The sequence below is a fragment of the Oryctolagus cuniculus genome, chromosome 11, assembly GCF_051225735.1.
Source record: "Oryctolagus cuniculus isolate XC-2025 breed Fujian yellow rabbit chromosome 11, ASM5122573v1, whole genome shotgun sequence".
Lineage (NCBI taxonomy): Eukaryota > Metazoa > Chordata > Mammalia > Lagomorpha > Leporidae > Oryctolagus > Oryctolagus cuniculus.
The window spans coordinates 43096407-43108504 of NC_142877.1; the positions used below are offsets into that span (position 1 = coordinate 43096407).

Consider the following 12098-nt stretch of genomic DNA (forward strand, 5'->3'; position numbering starts at 1 on the left):
TTTCCCATATTAATAATGTTTATTTGACAGTGTTTAACACCTAGTTCACTAAAGAACTTCTATATTAAAAATTAGACAAGAGGGCTGGCACTGTGGCGCAGCAGGTGCTGCAGGCCACAGCTTTAACCTGCTGAGCCACAGTGCCAGCCCACAAATGGTCATTTTTTTGTAATATGTGAATTTTACTTGAAATTAAAAAAAAAATTATCCAAATCCTATAAATGTGGACGAATAGAACAGCAATGCAAAACAAAATCTGGGCCATGTATTACTTTTGTGGTGCCATAAAAATATCTGAGGATTAAAACTATCAATATAGAAAAGATGGGCCGGCACCGTGGCTCACTAGGCTAATCCTCCGCCTAGCGGCGCCGGCACACCGGGTTCTAGTCCCGGTCGGGGCGCCGGATTCTGTCCCGGTTGCCCCTCTTCCAGGCCAGCTCTCTGCTGTGGCCCAAGAGTGCAGTGGAGGATGGCCCAGGTGCTTGGGCCCTGCACCCCATGGGAGACCAGGAAAAGCACCTGGCTCCCGGCTCCTGCCATCGGATCAGCGCGGTGCGCCAGCCGCAGCGCGCTGGCTGCGGCGGCCATTGGAGGGTGAACCAACGGCAAAAGGAAGACCTTTCTCTCTGTCTCTCTCTCTCACTGTCCACTCTGCCTGTCAAAAAAAAAAAAATATATATATATATATATGTATATATATATAGAAAAGATTTAATATGGCGCCGGCACTGTGCTGTAGCAGGTAAAGCTGCCACCTGCAATGCTGGCATCCCATATAGGAACCAGTTCAAGTCCTGGCTGCCCCACTTCGAATCTGGCTCCCTGCTAATGGCCTAGGAGAGCAGTAGAAGATAGCCCAAACCCTTGGGCCCATGCACCCATGTGGGAGACCCAAAAGAAGCTCCTGGCTCCTGGCTTCGGATCAGCTCAGCCCTAGCCACTGTGGCCATTTGGGGAGTGAACCATGGATGGAAAATTTTCTCTCCCTCTCTCTCTAACTCTGCCTTTCAAATAAATAAATAAATGTTTAAAAAAAAAAAAAAAAAAAAAAAACAGAAAAGATTAAACAATCAGTAAACCCTAAATGGCCGCAAAAGCATGTCAATTGTTTCCTTAAGTTTCCTAAAATAAATTATATATCTTTGGAAACAACTCAAACAAGTGACAACTTGCTCTGAAAAACCAAGGCCCTTATTTATGGCTCACAACTAAGTCACATTAAATCCTTTAAATGAATATTTCTTAACCCATTAAGTGTGGAAGCATCTACCTCAGGAGCAGATTTAGCCATCCCTCTGGGCAGCTAGCCAAAACGAGTGCCTGATTTTCATGAAAATGTCTCCCAAGAGTCTCGAGGGCATTGTTTCTAGAACTCATGCTTTCCTGCTCCCTGAGGAACACAGCCTTGTACTCCACACCTCCATCTCCCAGACTGTCAATTCCAGACTGTGGGCTGTGGGCTGCAGTGGAGTTGGTGCCCACACCCACTGTCTGAGGAAGGTGCCGCTGCTTCTCTTCTCTCTGAATCTCATGCAGTGACTCCGGGGCCAACCCTGAAGGGAACCGTAAGGGAAGAGAATCGTGGGCAAGGTAATTCAGGTAAGCTGAGCCATCCCGGGAAAACCACCAGACAGCAAACCAGTAGGTCATGCTCTCTGGTGTCTCTGGACACCATCACCCACACACACTGCTGAGGAGGTGACCTGGAAGGAAGCCAGTGCCAACGCCTGTCCAGCCCCATGGGAGGCTTGTGTCCCAAGGACTCTGCACCCCTGTGTAACCTACAGCCAGGATGTAGTCTGGGGAAATAAACACGGGTACTGAGTGGTAAGTAGTAAGCACCTCAACAAGGTCTACTAGTTACTGTGCTGGATTAGTTATTCTAAATCAATAAATACTCTATTAGGGACTCCACCACCATTACCACCCAAGACTGAGGTAACTCTATGAAAGAAGGAATAAGTCAAAATTACACATTCCTGCAAGTTTATTCAAGGCTGATTTATCAACTAAAATCAAGCCAGGATAATGGGAATATTGATGAGTTCAACATACAAAAAAATTTAAATAAGCTCATTCTTTATGTACTAACTTGGAGCCACTAAGAAAAAGACAGATACAGAAGTACGTGGTATGGTACTATTTGTTAGAAGGGGAAAGAATGTGCTTTGCACATTTGTATTTTATATATGCTATATGAGTACATGCACAGGTACCATACATGGTTATGTGGACCTGGTCCTGTGCCATCCCTGGAAAGACAGAGTTGACACAGTTGTCACTGGTACCTCTTGGGAGGCAGTGGTGGCCATGCGACACAGATGGGAAGGACACTTCACGGCACAGTACTTGATGCATTTTACCTTTGAATCATGTGATTATTATCTATTGAAAAATAAATTAAAAACTGAAAACCAAATTCCCCCAAATCCATCAATTTGCATTAGCAAATATACACAAAGCTCTTCACAATTCAGAGAATATTAGGAGCTGCCCATGTGGCACCAGTGGCTTATGCTGTCATATAATTTTAAAGAAAAAAACGAATCTCTTGAACTCCTTGCAACCTCAATCCTAACCTCAGGGAGACACTTCAGAAAGAAATGAATAAAGTGGCCACGGAGCCCTCAGGTCTAATGGTCATCCAGGCTGGGTTTCCTGTGTTCGGTCATGCAGTCCTTGAGCTCTTGGCCAAACTTAGCAGCAAAGAGTGAGATGATGAGGGCATCCCCAGTTTCCACAGCCAAGTCATATGCAGTCTGGCCTCTTGTGTTCTTCTTTTGGATGCTTGCATTGCATCTGCAAAGGAAGTGGAGAAATGGAAGTGCGATGAGGGACTTGGACACATGACCTGCAGGGCCTGACTCTTCCTGCTGCAGAGGCCAGCGTGGCCCCCTCCTGGTCCCACTACCCAAACCCGTCTCCAAGAAGCCTCCTGAGACTTTAATTATCAGGCATGGCTCTATCCTGAGACTTTTAAGGGACTCTGTCATTTCTAAATGTTCAACTGCCAGTCCTGGCCACTGGAACCCATTGCACCAGAGTCCTACATCCAACCATGCCATTTTCATGTCAGGAAAGGTGTCCCAGGAACCGTGGTGGGAACGTGGTGTTCATCCACAGGCACAGCAGCTCAGGAACCGGGCCCCTCGGATCCTTACAGGCCAGTGGGACGTAGCTGTGGCCCTCAGAAGGGTCCACCAGAGGCCAGGGAACATACCCCAGCAATGTGGCGATGCTCTCCCTTCCTGCCAGGCCAAGCAAAGCTGCTTCATGGAGAGCTGTATTTCGGAGCCTGTTGGAGGAGGGAAAAAAAATTCCTGGATAAGTGGGAGAGGTGATCACAGGGCCTTGGTTTTATTCACTGATCTATTTAACTAACCTGGGAAAACCTCAAGTCTCCCCTCTCTGCCCATTCCCTTGGAGGAATACCGTGAAGGCGGGTGAGCAGTGGTACTAGATAGAAGGTGAAAAGTCTACGAACACGCACAGTTTTTAGTGTGAGGAACTCACGGGGATCTGGTGTGGGGCAGCCCCTCAGCTGACATTCCCCACTGGGTCCAGAGATTCCACTCACCCAGTCTACTCCTCACTTCAGATATAAGTGAACAGCAAAGAATGCAGCACCCAACAGAAAAGCCAAGATACACAACACAAGACACTTAAAACGAGTCACAAACCCAATTGGTGTACCAAAGGGACAATAGAAATTTTTCCTGAGGTGAAGAAAGATAGAACTTTAAAATTTTTAAAAATTATTTATTTTTATATATTTGAAAGGCAGAGAGAGAGAGAGAAATCTCCTATCCAGTGGTTCACTCCCAAAATGTGGAAGTCAGGAATCCAGAATCCAACTATCTCCCAAATGAGTGGCAGGAACCCAACTACTTGCCTCAGTCGGAAGCTGGAATCTGGAGCAGAGTTGGGACTCAGGCACTCAGATATGAGATGTAGGTGCCCCAGATGGCAGCCTAAAGACAATGCCAAACATTCGCCCCCAATACATGACTTTAATACTGAAAGGGCCAACTGGGAGAATGAAAAGCAGCACATCTAAACAAAATTCCACAGCATCAAAAAAAAAAAATCTATAGCATCAAGGGTAAATGTTCCCTAGAAAGAATAACCAACAAATAGGTCACAAATGCACAAATGTTCTGTAGAATTTAAATGGGCTATGCTGAACACTCAAAATCAAGAGTGAAGCTTTCTAAAACTTGGGAAAAAATTATCTCAAACACAGAAACTAGTACCAGTCAAACTATTAATCAAATTTGAAGGGAAAAGAAAGTCATTTTTAGGCATTCAAAGAATCAGAAAGTTTATTGTGACATACCCTTTCTGAAGAAGCTACTCAAGGTGATACTCAATGCCTGACAAAAGTTAAAACCAAGAAGGAGAAAAAATTGAACAAGAATTACAGGTAGATTCCAATGAAAACAAATTTCATGATAATCACTAAATCTGATAATCACTGAATGTGAGTAGATATGTACTTCAAGAAGAGTATCTCTAAAAAGAACAGCAATGAAGAAAAGAAGCCAGATGGATTTATGGATATGGTGAAGGCATATTCTTTTTCAAAATAGGAAAAACAAAGGCAATCAGAAAGTCTAGGAACTCAAAGACAAAAAGCAACAATTTACTTAGGCCTTATGAAAGAAAATAAATGTGACATTCTTTTGAATAATTTATGAGATAGGAGAAGAATCTATTTGACATTACTACCAAGAAAATTCCATTTGAGTGGCCTGGGGCTAACAACCTTGAACACACAAAAAAGGAACATGTAATCACAGCATACCATTTGGTTCTGCAATAAAAAATATTTATGTAGCTATTATAATGTAATTGCCCTTTGGTGCTTTTCTTCTTCTTATTCTTATTATTTTTTTTTTGACAGGCAGAGTGGACAGTGAGAGAGAGAGAGACAGAGAGAAAGGTTTTCCTTTGCCCTTGGTTCACCCTCCAATGGCCGCTGCAGCCTGTGACCAGCACACCGTGCTGATCCAATGGCAGGAGCCAGGTACTTCTCCTGGTCTTCCATGGGGTGCAGGGCCCAAGGACTTGGGCCATCCTCCACTGCACTTCCCTGGCCACAGCAGAGAGCTGGCCTGGAAGAGGGGCAACCAAGACAGAATCCGGCGCCCCGACCAGGACTAGAACCTGGTGTGCCGGCGCCGCAAGGCGGAGGATTAGCCTAGTGAGCCGCAGTGCCGGCCGCCCTTTGGTGCTTTTCAACTGTTAGAATCAACCTATAGAAAAAGAATGGAAGTCTACATTACATTAACACAAGTGAATTACCTGTGGTCAGCCTATGATAAGTAAGCATACACTAACAGAAGCTGTGAGGTGAAGGGGGAAGGAGAGGGACAGGGAAAGGTCAGGACCACTAATATCTTTGGTGTGTGAGGCAGCCAAGAGATACTGTGGAAAAATGAAAGTCAGAGAAGTTTAGGCATATGGTTTATAGTTAGGACAATCATCTTAAAAGGAACTAAATATAGTAACAGAATGATCAGAATAGCAGAGTGGCAATGATCACCACCACAAAGCATTAGACTTAAATGCTCTAAGAAAAGCTTGTCTTTGTATTCTAAAAACAGAGTATACCTTAACACACAATGAAGTAGCACTGTTTTTATTACTAATAATGGTAACACAACTGTGGATAAATGAAGAAACTGACACAATATGATGAATATAGACCCCAAGAAAACTTGAAAAAGTAAATTCCAGCCATCAAAGCCTGACACTAACAGCAAATATTCTGCTATAAAGCAAAGCTAAAAGAGGAGGTAATGTCTATTGATATAGCTGTCCTACTGGGCAGGAGCTTTTTAAAATACACATAGAAATATTAACAGGGGTATACAGTGGAGAGAAACACTAGAGAAAAGGTTGAAATAGAGAACAGAAGTCCCTTGGTGGCTTGGCATACACAGCAGCACAGACCAGACCTTGTCTCAGTAAGAATTGATATTGTCAGGGCCTGCACTGTGGTGCACTGGGCTAAGCCTCCACCTGCAGCACTGGCATCCCATATGGGTGCTGGTTTAAGTCCTGGCTGCTCCACTTCTCATCCAGCTCCCTGCTAGTGTCTTGGGAAAAGCAGCCAAAGATGGCCCAAGTGCGTGTCCCCCTGTCACCCACATAGGAGACCATGAAGAAGCTCTTGGCTCCTGGCTTTGGCCTGGCCCAGCCTCAACTGTTGGGGCCATCTGGGGAGTGAACCAGCAGATAGAAGACTCTCTTTTCTTTCTCTCTCTTCTTTTCCTCTCTCCCTGTAGCTCTTTCAAATAAATAAATAAATCTTTAAAAGAAAATAGGGGCCAGCGCTGTGGAATGGTGGGTAAGGCCACTGCCTGCAGTGCCAGCATCCCATATGGGCATCGGTTCGAGTCCCAGATGCTCTACTTCCAATCCAGCTCTCTGCTATGGTCTGGGAGAGCGGTGGAGCAAGGCCCTGGAGCTCAGGCCCCTGCACCCATGTGGGAGACCCGGAAGATCTGGCTTCTGGCTTCGGATTGGCCAAGCTCTGACCATTGCAGCCATTTGGGGAGTGAACCAGTGAATGGAAGGCTTCTCTCTCTCTCTTTCTCTCTCTCTCTCTCTCTCTCTCTCTCTCTCTCTCTCTCTGCCTCTGCCTCTCTGTAACTCTGCCTTCCAAATAAATAGATCTTTAAAAGAAAAAAAAGAAGCTGGTGCCACGGCTCACTTGGCTAATCCTTCACCTGTGGCGCCAGCACCCCGGGGTTTTAGTCCCGGTTGGGGCGCCAGATTCTGTCCCAGTTGCTCCTCTTCCAGTCCAGCTCTCTGCTGTGGCCCGGGAAGGCAGTGGAGGATGGCCCAAGTGCTTGGGCCCTGCACCCATATGTGGGAGACCAGGAGGAAGCACCTGGCTCCTGGCTTCGGATTGGCGCGGTGTGCAGGCTGTGGCAGCCATTTGAGGGGTGAACCAACGGAAGGAAGACCTCTCTCTCTCTCTCTCTCTCTCTCTCTCTCTCTCTCTCTCACTATCTAACTTTGCCTGTCAAAAACAAAAAGTAGAGAACAAGAGACTCATAAGGCTGGAAGGTGTCATGAGGAAGTGTTGCACCAAGACTGGGAAAGCAGCCAAGCACCCACCGTGAATGATGCCTTGTCATCCTGTTTCACAGGTGGGGACCTCAAAGCTTGAGGTCATGAGGTGAACTCAGGTGTAGCAGCTTCTCCCCAGTGCTGTTAGCAGCTGAAGACCCTGTGCAACATTTTCTGTCTGTGTTAACTCCAGGGAGATATTTCTATGGGGAATACACTAGGGACTATCTTAGCATTGTTCTCAACAGAGCAGACATGATGAAAAGGGCTTAACACCTCAAGGGCCAGGCATCTGTGGCCACACAAAAGTTTAAATCAGTGATTTAACAAAATGTATCATCACTCATAAAACCTACTAAGTTAGGCAACTTATGGCCAACTTTTAAAATGTTGTTGCCAAGCTTTGGAAGACAGAGCCATTATTCCTCTTATTGAGACTGAAATAGTTGCCAGAGCTGTGCTATAGTAGGCTAAGGCTTTGCCTGCAGCGCCAGTATCCTGTGTGGGCATGGGTTCATGTCCCAGCTGCTCCTCTTCCAATCCAGCTCTCTGCTTATGGCCTGGGAAAGCAGTGGAAGATGGCTTAAGTGCTTGGGCCCCTGCACCTGTGTGGGAGACCTGGAAGACACTCCTGGTTCCTGATTGGCTTAGCCCCATTCATTGCAGCCATTTGGGGAGTAAACCAGCAGATGGAAGACCTTTTTTGTCTCTCCCTCTCTGTAATTCTCTCTCTCTCAAATAAATACATCTTAAAAAAAAAAAAAAGACTGAAGTGGTTAACATAGCTCTAAAGTGGTAGGTGGCTGCCACACACTGCCTCGGCTCTGCCTTCAGTGTGTTCCACTCACGGTCCCCACTGCTGGTCCACATCTGCTCCTCTCTGCACGAGGACCGGGACTGCTTCATGGTGCTTATTCACAACAGCCACAGAGATGGCAGGTCGGCCTTCATCATCACTGCAGTTGGGATCTGCTCCCTACAGCACATGCAAAAGGACAAACTTGCCACGGAACTCTGCACCCCACAGTGACCAGCCACCGCCCTACTGAGTGCAACAAACATCCTCTTAAGGAGGAGATGAAGTTCAATTGATTTAAGATCCAAGGAGGGTATTGTGCAATGGGTTAATCTACTGCATGGGAAGCCCATATCCTGTATCAGAATGCCTAGCTACCCTGTTTCAAATCCTGTTACCTGCTAAAGTGCCTGAGAGGCAGCAGATGATGGTTCATCAAGTACTGAGTCCCTGTCACCCATGTGACAACTGGCTTCAGCCTGGCTCAGCCCCAGCTATTGTGGGCATCTGGGGAATGAACCCCAAAATGGAAAATCTCTTTCTCTCTTGCTCCATCTCTGTCCTTCTCTGTGTGTCAAATCTGTCTCTCAAATAAAATACATCTTTAAAAAAAATCAAAGGAGAGGTAAAGCAGGAAGCTCAAACCTAACCTATAAGGGCCAGAGCTGCCAAGTCACCTGCGTGATAAAACCTCATTCTCAGCCGGTGCCGCAGCTCACTAGGCTAATCCTCCGCCTGCGGCACCAGCACCCCGGGGGTTCTAGTCCTGGTTGGGGCTCCAGATTCTGTCCTGGTTGCTCCTCTTCCAGGCCAGCTCTCTGCTGTGGCCTGGAAAGGCAGTGGAGGATGGCCCAAGTGCTTGGGCCCTGTACCCGCATGGGAGACCAGGAGAAGTACCTGGCTCCTGGCTTTGGATCGGCGCAGTGTGCCAGCCTAGTGGCCATTTGGGGGGTGAACCAATGGAAGAAAGACATTTCTCTCTGTCTTTCTCTCTCTCTCACTGTCTAACTCTGCGTGTAAAAACAAACAAACAAAAAATTCATTCTCATGTTCTCATGACCCAGGAACTGTATCCAGCCTCATACATGTTATGTGGGCTCATAAGTGTATGTCTACTTATCATCTTTGCTATAGAAAAGAGTTGTGTGGGTGTTTAGCATAGAGCTTAAGATGCTGGTTAAAACATCCCACATCTGAGCACCTGGATTCAACATCTGGCTCTGGCTCTGGGCCCCGGCTTCCTGCTAATGTAAACCCTGGGAGGCAGCAATGATTGCATAAGTAGTTGGGTTCCTGCCACCCATACACAAGACCTAGATTGCTCTCTCTCTCTCTGCCTCTCATATCAATTACAACTAAAAATCAAGAAACAATTAATGGGAAGCTTTTGATAAGCCATTCACTGCACTCTGTTTTTAACTAAAGGGCAGCAGGGTTTCACAACAGTGAACAAAGAAATGCAGGTGGGGCCCCGGCCTGACCTCTGCAGAGACGTGTTGTGGCCACACTTACTTCATCCAGCAGCTGTTCAATCACAGACACTCTTCCTTCCCCTCTGGGTCCCACTTCCTTCAGCAGGAACCTGTCTTCAGGCTGCAGGGTCACAGAACATGGTCATTTCTGCCACTTCAGTCCCAACACTCAGGCAAATGCTTCCCTCTCAAGGTGAGCAGCCTCATCACCGGCTCATTTCTGAGCCACAGGGACTGGTGAGCTTGGCTATGTGTAGGTGTGAGTATGTGTGCACGGTCTTTAACAGCCAGCAACACAAACATGGATACATCCAATGTCCATCTCGCTGGTTTCCAAATCCTTGCCTTGGACAAGGACCCCACATTGACACTGTCTTAATTTATGAAGGACAAGGATGCAATGAGAAACTTCATAAAATCACAAAAACCCAGAAACTCCACACTAGTTTTCAAAAATGTCTAGGAAACGTAACCAAATACATCCTAAAGTTCACATTGCACATTGTTCCAGGTCAGCCTCAAGATCACAGCAGAGCCCAGGTGTTCACCTGAGGAATGAGTGAATTCATAAGCTCAACCCCTTGTTTAGGAAAAAAAAATCTCATTTATCATCAGAAATCTGAAGGATTTACCTTTCACATTTTCAAAATGCCGTAAAAACCCACTTTAAAGCTTCCTTTCAAAGGCTGGAAGTGAGGGAAGCAGCTTGGAGAGCAGGAGACATCCAGTGTCTGTACCGCTGGATCCCAGGCCTCACTGTCAGGTGGTCCCAGGCCCACCTGCCCTTCAGTGGCTCTCTGGGGAGCCCTGAGGATGACAAGGTCAAATAAGGACTCTGAGCCTCTCAGAAGATGATGCTGGGGGCCAGCACTGTGGCACAGGGGGTTAAGCCACCACCTGCAATGCCAGGATCCCACATGGGCACTGGTTCCAGCCCAGCCACTCCACTTCCAATAGAGCTCCCTGCTAATGGCCTGGGAAAGCAGCAGAGAATGCTCCAAGTGCACCTGCACTCATATGGGAGACCTGGATGGAGTTCCAGATTCATGGCTTCAGCCTGGCCCAGTTAGGGCTGTTGTGGCCATTTAGGGAGTGAACCAGTAGATGAAAGATTAGTCTCTCTGACCCTCCCTCCCTCTCTATAACTCTGCCTTTCAAATAAAAAAAAGTTGAAGAAGAAAAAGAAAAAAGAAAAGAAAAAATGGAAGGGAGAGAGGGAAGAAGGGAGAGAGGAAGATGAAAGAAGAAAGATATTGGGGGGTGCCGGATGCTGTTCCTGTTGCCCCTCTTCCAGGCCAGCTCTCTGCTGTGGCCCGGGAGTGCAGTGGGGGATGACCCAAGTCCTTGGGCCCTGCACCCCATGGGAGACCAGGAGAAGCACCTGGCTCCTGCCTTCAGATCAGCGCAATGTGCCGGCTGCAGCGCACCAGCCGCGGCGGCCATTGGAGGGTGAACCAACGGCAAAGGAAGACCTTTCTCTCTGTCTCTCTCTCTCACTGTCCACTCTGCCTGTCAAAAAAAGAAAGAAAGAAAGAAAGAAAGAAAGAAAGAAAGAAAGAAAGAAAGAGAGAGAGAGAGAGAGAGAGAGAGAGAGAGAGAGAGAGAGAGAGAGAAAGAAAGAAAGAAAGAAAGAAAGAAAGAAAGAAAGAAAGAAAGAAAGAAAGAAAGAAAGAAAGAAAGAAAGAAAGAAAGAAAGAAAGGGAAATTGGATCCTGGCTGTGTCTCCCCAGCCCACTAATGCATCCATCTCTGACCACTGGCTTGGAACAAGTTACTCTAAGCAATAAGTCCCCAGGAGAGATCTTGGGGAGTGTCCCTGTTTATACTGAATTCTATTCCTTATAGGAAAATGTACTCAAATGTGAATGTCAGCTTCATTCAGTCCAAGATCTTTATGTCTTTTGTTTTATTTTCTTTCTTTCTTTTTTTTTTTTTTTTCTTGACAGGCAGAGTTAGACAGTGAGAGAGAGAGACAGAGAGAAAGATCTTCCTTTTCCATTGGTTCACCCCCCAAATGGCTGCTATGACCGGCACGCTGCAACGATCCGAAGCCAGGAGCCAGGTGCTTCCTCCTGGTCTCCCACATATGGGTGCAGGGCCCAAGCACTTGGGCCATCCTCCACTGCCTTCCCAGGCCACAGCAGAGAGCTGGACTGGAAGAGGAGCAACTGGGACAGAATCTGGCGCCCCAACCGGGACTAGAACCTGGGGTGCCGGCGCCGCAGGCGGAGGATTAGCCAAGTGAGGTGTGGTGCCGGCAGTCCATGTTTTATTTTCAACACCTAGAACTGTGCCTGGTTGGGGCCAGCACTGTGGTGCAGTGGGTAAAGCTGCCGCCTGCAGTGCCAGCATCCCATATGGGTGCCGGTTTGAGTCCTGGTTGCTCCATTTCCCATCCAGCTCTCTGCTATGGCCTGGGAAAGCAGTGGAAGATGACCCAAGTGTTTGGGCCCCTGTACCCATGTGGAAGACCCGAAAGAAGCTCCTGGCTCCTGGCTTTGGATCGGCTCAGCTCTGGCCATTGCAGCCAGTTGGGGAGTGAACCAGCACATGGAAGTTCTCTCTCTCTGCCTCTCCTTTTGTCTCTGTGTAACTCTGACTTTCAAATAAATAAATCTTAAAAAACAAACAAACATGCTGTGGCCCGGGAAGGCAGTGGAGGATGGCCCAAGTGCTTGGGCCGTGCACCCGCATGGGAGACCAGGAGGAAGCACCTGGCTCCTGGCTTTGGATCAGCGCAGTGCACC

General features: G+C 47.2%; 1 protein-coding gene across 7 annotated transcripts in view; it reads right to left on the reverse strand.

The window, feature by feature from the left end:
• Positions 1-1972: 1972 nt before the first annotated feature.
• Positions 1973-12098, reverse strand: part of DZANK1 (double zinc ribbon and ankyrin repeat domains 1) — a 64316-nt gene continuing 54190 nt past the window's right edge. For 4 of the 7 annotated variants that reach the window (XM_008256348.5, XM_089308217.1, XM_002710988.6 and 1 more), the window contains 4 exons: positions 9392-9472; positions 7932-8059; positions 3224-3298; positions 1973-2802 (listed from right to left, as the gene is read on the reverse strand). In XM_008256348.5, coding sequence (XP_008254570.4) covers positions 2637-2802; positions 3224-3298; positions 7932-8059; positions 9392-9472 — 450 coding nt within the window. In that variant the 3' untranslated portion in view covers positions 1973-2636. The remainder of the gene's footprint in view (positions 2803-3223; positions 3299-7931; positions 8060-9391; positions 9473-12098) is intronic. The other 3 variants (XR_016216682.1, XR_516673.5, XR_516674.5) reach the window with 2 other exon arrangements.